The following is a 17,728-nucleotide window of genomic DNA, read 5'->3' as shown; positions in this document are numbered from 1 at the left end:
CAATTCTGTAACGATCACTCTGCACAACTGAGAAGCAGTTGCACTGTCCTCCCTAAGGAGAAACTACTGGCCCTATTCCTATAGCTAAATAAGTCAGCAAGAGTGACAGACAGCAAAAGCAGGGACGTCAGAGGTGTCAATTTCACGAACAATCAGTTTATTATTGTGAACAATAATGTCAACAAATGAAAAAATGAACAAATGAATGAAATGAATAATGATAAGAAAGTAATTCAAATAATTGCAGGTAACAGGTAAGAAATAAGATGGTACAGATGTAGGGACAAACAGAAGGCTAAACAGATTCACAAAGTAGAAAATGAATGGTGTCCGGAGGGTCTCCAATAAACCCACACTCACAAACACAACACACACAGATAGACAAAAGATGGTGGGAGAATGACAGGTAGGCCCAACAAGTCCAGTAATAGCAGGGTAATTGAAATCCATACAAAGTAACAAAATAACAAAGTAACAGAAAAAATACAGGAAACAAAGTATCAAATTAAAGTAGAAAAAATCCAAACAAAAAAGAAATGATCTCACCCACAAATAAGGCAGTCCAGCAAAGTGTCCCGAAATGATGGCGATTGTAGAAGGTTGAAAACATTGAGTACGTTGAAATTGTTCAGACTGTCCTGTAGTGTTGAGTTGAATGGCGAACAGTTGTTTGGAAAAAATCAGGAGGATCAGGAAAAAATGGAGGCTGTCACACATAAAACAACAAACACTAAACAGACCTAGAAAAACAGCTAAACTTAAACAAGTAACAGTGAAAACAAAAAGAGCAGCTTAGACAAAGTGCAGCGACAAAAGAAAATGAACGGATGCACTGGAATTATCTAAGGATGGTAATGGATTCACTGAAATTTAAGTAAAGAAAATGCTGTAGTTTAATGGATTCCTCTGAGAAAGGGAGTCCCCCTCAGGCCTGATTAGCCAGCTTTAATACAACTGCTGGCTACTAAGGAGCTCTGAGATTGGAGGGGAGGAAATCTGAATGAGCCAATGGGGAGAGAGGATGAACAGAGGGTGGTTGCAAGGAACTATGGGAAATGAAGTTTTGACCTGGCCAGGCTACTGACCCTAATTAAAGGGACAGGTGGGTGAGACTTACACCCACATTATGTAGCATGGGAATTGCTACAAACATATAGTTTTAATCAACGGATTACAAAAAGAGAGCAGTTCTAACTATATCGGTGAATCACAATAAGCACAGATTGTTGATTCTTTCTGGTTGATTTTCAATTTGCAACAATATGACTTGTGCTTGCTTCTCTTGACCAAGACATTGTATCAGGTTAATAGTTAATATACAATAGAAGTTGCTCTATATAAATTACTGCCGCTGTGTGGTTGTGTGACCATGTGATTTTTCTTCATTTGAACCCAAACATGATTACAAACACTGGTACCAACTTCACAGTCTGAAATAGCATATCCTTACAAAAAATACCATTGGTATACCATTATACTTCCAATGTATTACCTTGTACCCTAGCACAAGAATTAAGAGACCAAGACACAGTGGTCCTGAAACTATAGAATAAGAGGCATCCATTGGACCCCCCTGGCTTATACCATTGTATCTGTCCTTGGGCTACTGGTCTAGGGAACAGAACTAGTGCTTTGCATTGCCATTTAAGACCACTTAGTATGATTGGTTATCTGGGGAATAGAGAAAAAGTTTCATAAGGAACAATACTGTTACTAAGCCTCATATGTAAAACTTTGTGAACTGTTATTTTTGTATATTCAATAACTCCACATTAACGATGTGGACATCATTCATATGCAGTGACTGTGCAGTCATCGTGAAAGCTAAACCGTCTGTTTGCTCAGCTGGGACTTGTCGGTTTGCAACAGAAGCATGTGGGATGCTGCTGACATTATGAATTAAATGGCTTATGCATTCATCTGCATAGATATAAAGATGCCTATGCCATAATGCATAAGCTGTTTCACCCAATATGTGAAAATAAAGAAGTGAGCTCAGAACTGGAAAACACAAATGGGGAAGCCCTCACTTGGAAGTTATGTCCTTATGAAATTTCAGATCTGTGGAAAACTTTCAGAAATTGCTCTGCTGTACATTTGTTTTACTGTAAAACTGTCATGTTCCACAGAAAGGCAGTAGCATTGATCTTAGTGAGAACCTTTGGTACAAAGTGCCAAAACATGTTGAAGACCGGACAGCCCATTTAAAATGAAACACTCAAGAAACGTTGTAAAAGCTTCTGCTTCAAAAGTAGCTGTCCAACTGACGTCAACGGTTTGCAATTTGGCTGAAATCAACCCTATTTATACACCTGGGGCTAGAGCCTTAATTAAATCATTTAATCACTTATTAAATTCACGGCTTCAGCCACATCCACACATGTTTTTGCAGGAAGTAATTTAACCCCCCCTCCCCATACACATACCATGCACAGGCAGGGCTTTCACACTGCCACAACCACTTATTAGGTGTCCCAATAATAATAATAATAATAATAATAATAATAATAATAATAATAATAATACTCAATTACGTCTAATCCTGACCCTACTGCTTCAGGCCTGAAGAATATTTTGGATCATCCTACATTTTTTTAATTATTATTCAATCTGTAAGCCATAAACATCAGGGTTGCTAGATGACCCAGCAGTCTGTTTCACTAGCTTCTCATGCCTGTGTTCAAACCTGACCGAAGTCCCAGGATAGATTATTTTTGTAATCACCTCTTAGACCCCAGTCAACATGAGTCCACATCACAAAATACTTTTACAATTGGCTGTACATTCACAAATCAATAACAAAAATGCCACTGACTCTAATACATTATTAAAACCAAAAATGAAATACTACAGTTAAAATATGCAAAATGTTGTTTCAATGTATTACTACTGCATTACCGTTATGGGTATTACTGGGAAGTCTGCATCCAAAAAGAAGTTTATTCAGAATAAGTGGCCTGTAATAAGGGGTGGGCATTCGCTATGAGACAGGAGAGGTCGAGAAACATGTAGGTGGTCATTGATACGCCACTGAGGTGCGCAGTATTCATTTATAAACAAAACCACCATGTGACTAAACCAGCAATGGTAGAGAGCACGAGCAAGAATACACACACAGCAGTGTAAACGAAAACAATTAAAACAAAAATATGAAACAAAACACTGTGGGCAAAAACACAGCTAGCAGAATTGAGGTCAAACGCTGTTCCCGCTATAAGGGAGGTCCCGCTCAGGAACCTTCTCCCTGACACTCCCTGGTACACTCTTGTGGGATTCAAATCCCCTAAGTTAAATCCTATTGCTAAACACTAATACCCCAGTTAACACACACAGTGATCAAGCATTGGTTGCTTTGTTAACTCACCCTAGTTAAACATGCAGCCATGAGGGTTCTCCACCAATTCTTTCCAGCTCCTTTTATAGCAGGTGGTCAGGGTTCATTGATAATCAATAAACCAATTAACACCTGGCCACCTTCCACACTTATACTTCAACAAACTTTATTTACAACACCCAAACAAAATTCCTGCCATAGGGTTTTATTCACAAAACATTTTAAGAATGTTTTGTTAAGGACTGTTTTTTTTAAGCCAATTTTGATTATTTCTGTCAAGTTTGCAGTTCATAAAACATTTTCAACTGTTTTAGAGAGGGGTTACCTGTTTATTCTTATTTTTCAAAGCACAGTTTACCCTAAAACAACATAATTATCAAAACATTATCTAAAACAGCCCTTAAAGAGAAAAGGGCCGGAAATCCTTTAGAAATGGTTACATGGACGTTTTGATGTTTTTAACTTTCTGGAAAGCCACAAAAATGTGCATCTGCCGGTGTTTTTTACATATTGTATTCTGATTGGTCACCACAATGGTGCACAGACCTCTGATTGGTTGACTATTGAATTCAAACAGAGGTAATTTTGCCATTAACACTAATTCTAAAATAACTGTATTGTTGCACGATGGACTTTGGTATTATGTAAAACCAAAAATGGATCAGGTTTTAATTTATATAATTGAGATATATCAAAAATGCCAGAGGACTCTTGCGTGGGCAGGTTATATATTCACATGGGTAAAAGAGATATATTCTGCCTGTTTCAGTAAATCCAGCCAGCACCTGTCTGATGAGCTTTAATTGCCATGTATTAATCTGGGGAGTAAGACAGGCCCAGCAATGTCACCCTTGGGCAAACTCTAATTATAAACTGCATGCTTGAGTAATTACATGTCCTGTGTTTTCTAATTACCATTTTACAATAAATTAAGTATTTCAATTCTGTGCCACAGTCACAAACTACCAAATCAAAACTGACATATGTCTGAAAAAAAAAGATTTTGGTTTCAACTGTCCATGTGGCCACTGAGAGGAATAATAATATAAAATAAAAATAAAAGTTTCTTGGAAATTAACCGGAATCTTTTATCTAAAGCTTTTTTTGTTCTGTTCTGTTTTGTTTTCGCTCATTTTGCAACCCTGAAGAAAAATAAATATATTTTAGATTGGACACTTGTATTAGATTCTATTTTCTTGTATTAGATATGGCTCGTTATTGGCTTTTTTATGTTAATTGGGTCTATACAGATATTTTGAAGACACTGCTTAAAACAAATGGAATGGTGGTTGTTATAGGGCCTCTGCACATCATTTAATATTTTTGTTCAAGGGTCTACAATCAAAACCATGCCAATTAACCAACAATGAAACGGGGACTATTGGAATAAGAAATTTGATTTTTAAACTTTGATTAGCACACCTGTATACCATGGATACATGTACATATATTTCAGATTATATTTCTTATATATTTCCCATATACAGTATCAGGGTCTTAACAGAATCAAAAAAACACTCCTGTAGGACCTACTCTACTTCCTCATCTACATGACAGTGTTGTTTTTTATACAGTGATTAGCTAAGGTGTATTGGGAATGGCCTTCTATTCCACTGGGATTGACATAGCCTAGGTGCAAGTCTTGATGTCTTGGAGCCTAAAGGTAGTTTAAATAGAAAGCAGGTCTTAAATCTGTATCACAGGCATCACTCTGCAGTTTGTTTCCACTCTCCGCAGTTTTAGTGAAGCATTAGCAAACACCCCAATTATTTGCAATCCCTATGCGTTTTTCTACTGTTGATGCATCTTGTGAACAATCTAGTGTTGCAACATTACAATTGAGCTATTGCTGTGTGGTGTGCACAAGGCAAATATGCACGTCTAAATATAAGTGATCTACTTTCTATTTGAAAGGAATGTTCTTTCTTGCTTACCACCAAAGCTCCACTGATGCCTATAATGCATTTCTGTATATTATAGATAGGGAAAATGAATGTTCATAGCATTTATTTTCTTTTTTTTGGGGGGGGGGGGTTGTAGGAGCAAAAATGAACAGTTACCGGTTCATGTAATTATCTGAAACAGATTTTTAAAAAAGAATAATATGTTTTTAATTTGATTATGTGCTTATATGTAATTATCCTGTATATAATTACCAGATGTATGTAATTTTCAAGTATGTAACTAAGTTGGATATAGCATTCATACAATGGAAAGAATAGAATAGGGAAAGACAGCAGGTGCAGCTTTCACATCTGCAGGTTTTGATGGTATTATTATGAAAATTAGGGGAATCTAAAAGTGTGTGAAATGTTTTTCCAGGACACCCCGCAGTCGATTGCAGAGTATTTTCCATTGTCAATGCTGGTTCTAGTATCCCTTGTGCTTGTGTTGTTATAGTGACATAAGTGGGATTGGATACACTCATGAGCTGAACCCAATCTGGAATAAGTGGAACTAAATTTCAATGTAGAGGGAGGACTTTAATTTAGGGCACACACTAGACTTCCATAAACAAACAAAAAAATATAATAATAGGAGACACTCTGTTTAGTACAGATAACAAAAAAAACACAGAAAAAGAGAAATACAATATTTATTGTTTATAAAATGTATTTTAGGATGGCCATCTCAAATCTCAACATGTAGGGTCCACGGAATTCCTTTTTTTTTAACACATTGGATAATAAATAAAGGAATTATGGCCATACATACAACAGGTACCAAAAGCAACCAAAAAAAAAAAAAACGGAACAATTGAAAAATGTGCAAAATAAAAACAAAAACTAAAAATGTGTTCATATTATTCGTGCCAGGGACCCTGATCATGTGGTGCAAGATGGAGCTATTCACTGTGGCTTCAAGCCATTCAGTGTGACGACCATGGCAACCTAACCCTAACAGCTGACTTGTAACATGCATCTGATCCACAAACACTGTCAACACAAAAAACAAATACATATTTATAGGAAAATAGGTCCTTGTGTCTTCAATGTCACCATTTCTCTTCTCTTGTAAAGCGCAGCAGTAACATTGAAAAACACTTGCATTCTCGGCTCTCTGCTGACAGAGTCAAATACAAGAAATAGATGAGTAAGACCTCATTGGAAAGCCCCAAGTCTCCTTTATGATTGGCGGTACCGAAGCAGGGCTGTCTCTTACAAGATTTAAAGGGCCAGGTCGTCAGCAGGATTTATAACATGGGGCGGACCGTAAAGAGTTAATGTATGATTTGGATTAGAAGTAATACATTTTCCTTTTGCCTTTACAGGAAAGTGGACCAAAGTGTAATCTCGCCAAAGATCAAACATTCTGCCTACCTGAAGTAAGTATGACAATAAACAAAAATAATACATTTTACTTTGAAGGCATTGCATTTTAGGAGCGTTCCACTGCAGCCCTTTCTTGCTGTCCATAAAGGTTCACTTTTTCACCCCCACAACTTGAGTGAATGAGAAATGAATGTACTGAATTGATGTGCATGCCTCATGTAATATTTACACCCATGCTCACTTTTTTTCCAATGGCCATTGGATGAACCAATTAAATTAAATTAATTTCTTCTCCACAAACCCAGGTTAGTCCCTCAAATCCGGATACTCCTGCTGAACCAGAAAGCTTCCCAAAGACAGGAGATATCAACGACAGATCAGTTGCCGTCAACTTCTATGGCAATGCAGCATTTGTGCTGCTTTCCTGCTTGACGGTGAAATTGGCTTTCTAAAAAGTTGAGAAGAAAAGCAACATCTGACAAACAAACAACCAACAAGAAACTACTTTCTCTCATGTTTTCGTTTAGAAACTGAGATTCCTTGAAGACATATCAAAGGCTGCAGACCACATTGTTAGGAAGAGAACATTGGTTCTAGTTTAAGCTAGCTCTAGATTCCAAAGTCAAATAGACTCCAAACCGTGCAAACCACTGGGGCTTTTCTCTTCCTACAAGCTCAGTAGATCGATTGTTAACTTGGACGGCAAAATGGGATGTTTTCTTTTTTCCTTCTCAAGTGCAATGCTCATGGAACACTGACTGAAAGACATTCTGCTTTTTTGTGGAAGATTGCTTCATTCTCCTCAACCCCTTTCACCCAACTCAGTGGAGAAACTCATCTGTGTGTAGCAGTTTCAGTATTTCCCTAGGTTTATTTTGTTTAAAACTAAAGTCACCCCATCCTCCCTACCTCCTACCCCAACAGGTCCTGTGCTTTTTTTTTTTTTTGCACAACCAATAATATTTTATGAAAGGTTATTTCTTGCTTTAAAAAAATATTTTAAGTATAAATCTTTATTCTGTTACGTACAGTATATATATCTACACACAGTACATATATATATAAATATAAATATAATGCAGGTACAGTGTAAACCTGCAGTTCTTTCTTTTTGGTATTCCAAAAAGAAGAGAAAAATAGGTTTTGTGACTGGCAACGTTTCAGTCAGTTTCTTCTTGTTAGAAGTTGGCAGTGTGTGGCTGCCACTTCAATGTGTAAAATTTTGTCTGTGAGTATTGATAAAAAGTGTTTCCCTTCAAATGTAAAGATGTAATTTCTTATGTACGAAAACAAGACGATGTTTAAAGGCAAGATGTGGAGTACTGGTACAAGATCAGGAAAACAAAATGGCATACATGTTCCTCCTCTCTAAAACTTATTTTGCCAACATGGACCTGGATTATTGCTCTTCATTTGTGCTTCAATACGAATGAACCATGTGGCCTTGTTTTTTAGGCTTTGTTGCTTTGGGTGTTGGTGGGCTTGCTCTAGCTCTGAACTGCAGGAGAAATATTTGCTTAGAGATTGAATTTACTTAGTTCTGGAAAGATAATGGCAGTGTTAGCCTTTGATCCAAAGGGACGTATGGTTAAAACCAATTTATAGGACCACAGAACTGCTGTTAGTGATAATAACTGTTGATTATTTCATTGACATTAGACGTGTCACCGGGCACTGATTTTCATTCAGAAAGTGACCATACAGTGCTTCAATATTTATTTAACAAGGATTTTCCCTGAATTACTGGTCCCGCCTCCCTACATTTGAGATTGACAGTCATCATTGACCAATGTTCAATTGAAAAAAAAATGTGCTGCAACCGGTACATACCACTGTGATACAGCACACAAAAGAGCACAGAATTCCGTAATACTTATCGATTCAATTAATGACATTGAAAGAATATGTGAGGCTTAAATTGGAAAGTTGAAGGCAATGGATATTCAATGTTCTCAATCATGCAGTTTCCTATTCTTTATTTTTGAAACCACTATCACTATCTTTTTGCAAGCTTCATAGTTTTAGAGCAGCTATAAATTGCTTCCTGACTGCTTTGTTAGCCAGTGCTGCACAATGGTTCCTCACTAGGTTTGTATCCTATATAGGCAAGTGTGACGCCTGGGGCAGTGAAGCAATGGGGATGCAATTTGGTAGTAGCTCCTATACTTGTGTAGCATACTGTTTGGTTTTAGAAATAAAGAGCGAGCTTGAATTTCGGCAACAATGACGATCAGCACTTACATGTGGAGAATGAAAACAAGAGAAATCACTGAAGAAAAGAATGTATGAAATAAGAAGCTAAGAAGTATTCCATTTAAATTTTCATTTGGAGCTGTTTACTGACATTACAGCATTCAAGAGTTTTAACAAATAGGTGCTTGTAAGGCATATAGTAGATGTCTCTACTGTATACTAAATTTATAGCTGTGTTTTCTCCATCACATTTATAGAAGCATATTTTTAATTTGCAGCCATCAATTCAATTGTAATAGCCATTCCCTTAAAAAAATACAAGCTTAAATAATGATAGAAAGCAATAACTGTGCCAAGAATATTCTTGTCACAGTTGCATATTACATAATGTTGTTACACTACATCCATTATATGAATGAATACAAATGTACAGTAATTCATATTGTCAGGAGTCTAAGCCAAACTGTCAGAAAGAAGCATATTTTTAATTTGACGCAGAAATCTGCTTGCTGATTCAATTTGTGATTAAGGGATTGAGGAAATACACACATTTTGCTTGAGTTTTCTGAATTAGACAATGACAATCATGTATGTAGTGTGCAGTTAAGAAATTTACGAAAGAACCAAATAAAAAGATCAACTGAGAAAAGAAATGGTTTTGCAAACCATGGATGGTGTTACAAAGTTATATACAGTACTATAGATAATCCTGCAGTTTGTGTTGTGGCATAAATATCAGCACTGGCTTTGCCAGTGCTGGCAGAGGTCATGCATTGATTTAACATTTGTTCGAATTATGCTATGTGGACAAAATACCTCCATACCGTAACAATGTTAATGTCACCTACCTTTGTAGATTGCAGTAAGGTCCAGGTATGCTAATGTTGTGCTTGTTTCTTTATCAATAAAATGTTTTTATTTGTAAACTTTTGAAGACTAAATTGTATTATTAGATCAGTGACTTGATACATGTGTTAGATAATGAAGGAGCTAAACAATAAGATAATTTTAAGAGAAACGTTTAAATGGTGCAAACAGGCACATGGTCTTATGTCATGGGAAAAATTGATAAAAAAAATCAATTTACATTTTATCTATTTTAATAGCACGATTCAACATGCTGGTGTACTATTCATAAACTTATCTCAGCTTTGTAGGGACTTATACACAGAGACAGGTGTATGGGCTTATAAACCAAAGGATTAACTACATTTTCTCAAAAAATACTGTGTACCAAAGCAGAAGCCCATGTGAATATCTGTATGGTTATACAGTAATGGGGTACCATTATAATACCAAGAAATTACCTTGAAAAAACCTTGGCAGATTAGCAGGCCACAGTTTTATGAGTAACGGCAACACAATTCGCACAGTGGTCCTGATACATTAGTACAGGTCTGTTCATGTTCAATCAATGGCTCTCGAGACATATATGGGTCATTGAGCTCTATAATATGTCTCTTTTCATTTAGAGAAGAAGGCTGAACATTCTGGAGTTTTTGGTAAAAGGAGGTCAAAATGAAAGAAAAAATAAAACAAACTAAGCTGTGCAAGCTCTGTAAGAACTGTCTGGTTATCGACATTGTTCTTTTAGCCAAAAAGGCTGGATAGCTCCACAATGATACAATTACCAGTAGCTTATAACATTGTTGTGCAACCGTTGCAATTCCACTGTAGTGTAGTGCAACTGAATTGCCTTTTGGTAACGGTTATTGTGTTATGCTTTACTTTCCTATGCTATTTCCTAGGCATACTTGGTGAAATGATGGTCAGTGGAGAGATGCCTTTAATGCAGTAAAACTTAAATGGTAGGGAAAATACCAACGGGTTAGGAATGGGGATAAAATACACAAGCAAATTCTATTGCGAGCACAGGTCTGCCTTCATCATAACTCTTAAAAGACTTTGGGGAATCAGAAACAGGCTGCTAATCCATCTGGTAAGAGCATCCTATCTAGGGCACATTTATCATCGGGGGCTTTAGATCAGAGCATTAGAAAAGAAGAGAACATTGTTGCTCAGATTGATGATGCCAAAATCTCCAAGGAAGCCTTTACAGATCTTGAAACTACTTGAAGACAGTTGGAAGATGGATGTTCTGGGTGCCCTGTGAGATGTTTTATCTGTGTGGATGTGACCCTGAAAACCCTGCATGTAGTTGGTAAGCAATTGTGGTAGAATTTTTGTCTAGATAGCCATCATTAATGCATGTAAACCATGTGTAATAATCTTAAGGATCTGGTACTTTAAAAAAAAAAAAAAAAAAAAAACAACTGTGGCTCAAATCTCATTAAGTCAGAGCAGAGCAGGAGAGCAGACGGGATGAGATTGCATGGTGTTCTTTTCCTGCTTGCCTCGAAGTTACTCCATAGAATGACAGGCGTTCAGGCTCATCTCACATGAAATGCTTTGGCTGCTATTTTAAGAACAAATACTATTCTTATGTTATAGTGTTTAACTGTATTATATAATAGCACAGTGCACCATGTCCAGTAAGTACGCATAGTTTGAACTGCACGTATACCTTACTTGTGCAGGTTCATCCCACTAATCTACTTTACCATTTACTTTCTAGTCAGAAATCAAACATTAACAAAAAATGTTGAGTAACAGCAATAATCAAGCACAGTTTATTAAAAGCAGACCTAAGCAAACCGATTTCAACTGATACAATAACTCTGGTCAAAACGAGGGTGCAAATTTTAATTTAGGTTTAGTGTTCGTGTTTGTGGGTCAACCCCAACTGAAAAGATTGTGGCTCTTTGAGATTGTAGCGGTAAGGGGAGGGCCACAAGGATATTGGCAACTTGGGACACAGAGTTACACCTTACCCAAAAGCTACATTTTGTAGGCACTGCTGTAACTGCTTTTGCGAAATAGCCCAGATCGACCAGAGCAGAAACCTAAAAAAGACATGACAGGTAGCTGGAATAAACTGATTGAGTCGAATCCACATTGATATCCAGGGTCCCGGACACTCATATCAAACAGCAAACATCTCTCTGTTGTGCACTAGTCTAAAGTGACTCCCCGCAATGAATGTGAGGAAAGCGAGGGAAGGCAATGCAGTTGTTGTCTGTGTAGAAACACACTCTGAGCTCTAATCAGAAGTGAGAAGCTATTTTGTTTGCAGCACAGCATAAAAGAAAATAGGCTGCTGTCAAAAAGTTTTCAAGAAGTAGAAGAAATGAAGAAAGGGCCATCAGCAAAAAATATCAGGCTTACCGAAAAATGCGCTTTAATAAGATGTTAGCTATACACAAAAGACCATTGAAGATGGCAACTACCTGTCCTCAGGCAGATTTCTAAAACCTAGCAAGCTTAATTAAGGCAGACATTAGACTGGATAGCGTGTACTAGTTTAAATGGATTTCCATTGGGACATTGCTGGAATGTAGAGAACTGGGGAGACAATATAACTCTGGCCTGGATTCAATAAAATTATACTGTATACATAGATAGGGCATAGGGCAGCAGTGTGGAGTAGTGGTTAGGGCTCTGGACTCATGACCGGAGGGTCGTGGGTTCAATCCCCGGTGGGGACACTGCTGCTGTACCCTTGAGCAAGGTACTTTACCTAGATTGCTCCAGTAAAAACCCAACTGTATAAATGGGTAATTGTATGTAAAAATAATATGATATCTTGTAACAATTGTAAGTCGCCCTGGATAAGGGCGTCAGCTAAGAAATAAATAATAATAATAATAGATATTATAAACCTTGATTAATTAGCTTATGAATTTGCCATCCCAATTTCACTGGTATAGCATTCTTCATGTACAAACCTGCCAGGGCGCTTTACGATATAACACATACAATATAACACACAGATAAGAGTTTGCTAGTAAAATGCCAAATCCCCAAAATAAGTTTTAGGCTTAAATGTATAAATATTGATTTTCAATATAACAAAGCGAAAGAGCTCAGAGTACAGGCTGCTTTGTAAGGAATAAATAACGCAAAACAGCAGGACCAATTCCATGGATAACTGAGGAGAAATGTTTTTAAAATCAATACAATATTTCACTGGAAGCTAGTGTAATTTTGACCCCTATCCTTTCCAAACCGAAAACATACAAATATTATTTATATTTATGTGCATGATCTGCACCCAAGAGCTATCCATAAATGTATTTTTTCAAGCCAGTTGTGGACCCATACTTATCTTTATTCCTACAATTCTCATTCACACTTGTGTAAGTCTTCCAATGCAACTCAGCGAAGAAAGATGCAATAGATGCAGACCAACACAGAGAAGAGAGCCGGTGTTGTAAATTCAGGGCCTTTTCAAAAAAAAAGTTCCTCTGCACAATGAAAGAAAAAAAAGAACATGTTGGGAATGGATTTGCAAACAAGGTGAAAATAATATAATGATTCATAGTGTTTCCTATTTTTCTTTTCAGATTATGTAGAGGGTAGTCGGGTGGTTAGTTGTTAAATCTTGGTAATTATTCTGTTATAATGCCTCCATGCTAGCTCCTACAGTTTTAGCTTATTGATTGTTAATTAAGCAGTGCTTGGCTGTATCATGCTTCCGCCTTCACTTTTGGTAGGGCTAAAACTTCCTTGTGCTTTCTTCTTGAGTGTTGTTCTAGGCATTTTGCCATTTGCTGTTGATTATTCACAGAACACGAACCGATTGTCTTGTCTTTTTCCCATCTTCTGCTGGTCTCACCATGACTGATTAGTGGAGGATCCTGTGATAGCCCAAGGCAGCAGATTTTCGCTTAAACAGCATCCTAAGGTGGACATATTCCAAGTGCCTGTTTTGAATGTGAGAGGCTGTTCATGTTCACAGCCATCAATTCAATTGTAATAGCCGTTCCCTTAAAAAAAAATCAAATACATTACAAGCTTAAATACTGATAGAAAGCAATAACTGAGCCACTATATGAATGAATACAAATGTACTGTAATTCGTATTGTCAGGAGTTTAAGCCAAATGCATACTGTCAGTTTTTATTGGTGTTACAGTAACACTGAAATCAAATTTCAATTTTACAGAACAACGAAAAGTGTTATACATTTGAAACACTGTGCATTTTATTAAAAATACATCTGTAAGTGAACTTTAAAAGGTATGCATTGCATAGAAGCAAGGCATCCTCAACATCAGGTATTGAGCAAATCATTGATGACTTGCATCCACAGTTTACTGTTCATAAGCCTGTATTATTGCATCCCAATTTTTCAGAATGGCTGACAAAGTGTTCGTGGGAATGTTGAATTCTGCAGTAACATCTTTCTTTTTCTTGTACGTTGTTATAAGAAAACCTCTCCACTTTTGTCTGCAAGAATAGTACACATTTTTTGCGTGCGCACAGTGGCAACTCGAAATGCATCACAGGATATGCAGTCTCAAAACAGCACTAAAATACAGAACAGACATGCTAATCTAGATGCAAGTTAATATTAGGGCATTTAGTTTTGTTCACATTTTTCTTCCCAGGGAGAGCTCCAAAATAATTTTCACTAACAGGAAATTTGAAGATGTTAATTCATATTATTTATGTATTTTTTTTTACAATTCCATATATAGTATGGAATTGAAAAAAACACATAAATAAATCAATATTAAATAATAATAATAATAATAATAATAATAATAATAATAATAATAATAATAATACTTCTTGATTAACTAACTGTAGTGATAAGGTGTATTAAAAATAAATGTGGGATATTTCCATTAATACTTAAATCATGTGAATTCAATGAGAGATATAGTTCATGCATAATTTAATGAACAACACTCAAACCTCCAACATTCTTCAATGACATGCAGATGAACTCCAAATTCTAACCATTATCAGGTTGTCCATATTCATCCTCTGGAATCTCCTGGAAAGCATGTATCTTATCTCTTAAGCTAATTCTGCAGCAGAGACAAACAACCCCAAATACCACTTTAGACACAAGGTTATCTGCAGGCCAAATTCCTGTTTCCCTGAAAACAAGCCCGGAGCATCATTACACAGGGTCTTATCTCTGACCAATGATTAGTAACTGTGTACTGTCGATGGCAAAAAACATATATGTAATCCTTATTGAAAATACGGCTGTAAGTGAACTTTAAAAAGTCGCAAATGAACTGAAATTTGAGTCAAGCTAAACTGTATCTGCAAAACACATGTTTCAAAGTACAGCAGTATATTTAAGCAATAATTACAGTGCGTATCAAGTGTACAAGGTAATAACACGCAGGTGGTTAAAATCTGAGACTAAGTCGAGGATGTTATACTAGTGAGGGAAAGTTAATTCCAATTTCACTTCATGTGCCCTTCAGTTACAGCCTATTATGTGACAGGTGCTTTTGGTCCTGGCGACAGGTTGCTTTGCCTCAAGGGACTATTTATCACGCTTGTTTATCCAGACTGTACCGTGTTGTGTCATCACATAAATAAGAGGATTGGGAATACAAATAAAAGCGAGCGTCAGAGACAATTTACAATTGTCACATTCGGGAGACTGCTGCTGGCTTCTCTCTGAAGGAATGAGAAATGATAACCATTGAGGAACTATAACCCTCCAGAATGTCTAAAACACCTTGTACACCCAGCTAGTCTGTGCTGTTTTGGAAGCCCTATTGGTAGTGCTCTGGTGATCTTTATAAAGTTGTTTATTATTTGCCGTACTGGATAATATTAAACCCCTTCCACTTTCCTGCTCCCTCTCAAGAGCTGACACTCAGCAGTTGCTCTTGCCATTAACATTACTGGAGCACTGCAAGTGAAGCTGCCATACTTTATCCAAATGTGACAACTGTGAGCATCTGACATGCAATGCTTATCTATTTGGAGCAGCTCAGCACAGCAAGCTCTATTGTGCATTAAAAAGAATTGCCCCTTTCACTGCTGGGTGAGAAGAAGAAACAGCAGAAATCGTGTAAATGTTTACAGCACTCCAGTTCAATTTGAATTGCAGGCTAACTGGCTTCCAATTTCCTGTCTGGATGTTTAAAACAGAAAGCTTTTAATCAATTTGAATTTGGAAATGCTTGCTTTACTCAGTCCTCGTGGCTCCTCCTTTGTATTTGATTGTTGCCACTTTATTGGTATGGAGGCTACAACAGCAGCATTGGTTTTATGAAGTGCCTTATGAAGGGCCTGGTTTTTAAAAGCTTGAGTAAATCTCTGATGATAATGCACTGGAACTAAAAAAGCGAATGTTTTATACTCGAACAACTACTTCACTGAGCAAAACAGAACATTCCATTTGAAATTCGAAAGCACATCTAAAGTTTTTAAATTGTTAAATAAAGTAATTTCACACCAAGTTTTGAAAATTGTGCTATACCATGAAAAAAGACAACAGGAGGTCGAAAAATGGTACCGTACCAATAAGGATGGACAGTGAGGAAAACTAAAAGAGTAGTGTCATTGTAATTTAAAGTTATGAAAAAGATTGATTCCACATTTGCGGGTGCAAAACCCTCATATCTGCCGTAAACCGCGTTTAGCAGCTGTAAAGTCTGATTTTACCTGTCGCTAAAAATGCGCCGTACGTAAAGAATGGTGTTCACCTGGCGTTCTGCACCCACTATCAAATTTGCACTTCGCCATCATTAATCCATTACAGTTACATTGAAATGCATTCAAATGAAGAAAAGAGCATGGAATTGGGCGGGATCTAAAACTTTACACCGCTTCTTACAAGGTGTAACTTAGAGCTGCATAAAAGCACACACTGCAGAGAACTGTTATTGGCTTCAGGATGGCTGGTGTGGTACACTTCCTGATGCGGCGACATTTGGCTCTTTTTGAGGAGAGGCAGGAACTTGTTTGGAGGAGACGGGCAAAACGAAGAAGACCCTGCATATTCAATCCCAGGGTCACTTTGTTTGGGATGCCGGAGGATGTGGTGCTAAAGCATTATCGTCTCACTCCGCTGGTCATCCTTGACCTCAGAGCTGAATTGAGGGATGAGCTAGACCCCCACATCAATCTAGGGACCGCTATCCCTGCACATGTGAAAGTGCTGTGTTCTCTGCACTACTTAGCCTCTGGTTCCTTTCAGACCACAGCTGGAATGTCTGGAGGGAAAGCCCAATCCACCTTTTCCAGAGTGCTAGACACATTTCTAGATGTCATGCTGAAAAGGGCAGGCCAATACATATAATTTCCTAAGGGTACTAGGATAACTGATGTTGGCTGAGGCTTTTACAAACAATTCTGTTTCATGCTGAGTGGTGACCTCAGCCGTAAGGACTCTCAGCTACTCACTAAACTTTTCTTTTCTTTTCTGTGTGCCAAGAGGACTTTGTTGCCCTTCCTCTAACATATTTTTTTTTGGTTTATATTTTCATACTCCACAAATGTCATACAGCGACTACTGCTCTCTGTACCCCTAACTCTGCAAGTGTGGCCACTAAATAGACTGATGCGCTGACTGAGACCCTCATTATCATAATTGAGGATCGTTATTTGTGCGTGTTGAGTAATTTGCATTGCTCCTAAGCTTACACAGGGCACAGTGCTAAAATAACTGCCTGGCAGCAATGCAATTTGAATTTTGCATCCGCAATTATTTGCACTGCACCTATACTTACATCACCCCCTTAGTCTGGTATAATGGTCTTATTTTATTAATTCTGAAGTGGCTATATAAGGCCATGAACTATCCTGCATTTCACTGACGAGCCCCCTCTCATTAATTACACATTCAATTTCTTTTACTCGCTGTTTGGGCCTCACACTTTATGTGGAGCTGCATATCGACAAGCATAAGGTGACAGCAGCAGACGGAAGCAAATCAATTTCACTTCTGTCAGTGCCTTGTGACTTTCATTCTACAATCATTGTTCTTGTAACATTGGCTACACAGTCCTGTGTGCTTGTAATTATCTACACATCTTTATTTCATTAATGTACTTAACTGTTCATTTCTATCCCAGCACACCTCTAAATGAATATCAGAAAACACATCAAAA

The 17,728-nt window shown here is 37.3% G+C and overlaps 1 protein-coding gene across 1 annotated transcript in view; it reads left to right on the top strand.

The window, feature by feature from the left end:
- LOC117971669 (GDNF family receptor alpha-2-like) overlaps window positions 1–9,728 on the top strand; it is a 92,395-nt gene extending 82,667 nt beyond the window's left edge. Inside the window, exons 8-9 of the mRNA XM_059013644.1 lie at window positions 6,606–6,659; window positions 6,912–9,728. Of these exons, the coding sequence (XP_058869627.1) occupies window positions 6,606–6,659; window positions 6,912–7,058 (201 nt within the window). The 3' untranslated portion in view covers window positions 7,059–9,728. The remainder of the gene's footprint in view (window positions 1–6,605; window positions 6,660–6,911) is intronic.
- Window positions 9,729–17,728: the final 8,000 nt, after the last annotated feature.

Source organism: Acipenser ruthenus, chromosome 46 (genome assembly GCF_902713425.1).
Source record: "Acipenser ruthenus chromosome 46, fAciRut3.2 maternal haplotype, whole genome shotgun sequence".
NCBI lineage: Eukaryota > Metazoa > Chordata > Actinopteri > Acipenseriformes > Acipenseridae > Acipenser > Acipenser ruthenus.
Note: the sequence above shows the minus strand (reverse complement) of the source record. Positions and strands in the feature narration are given on the sequence as shown.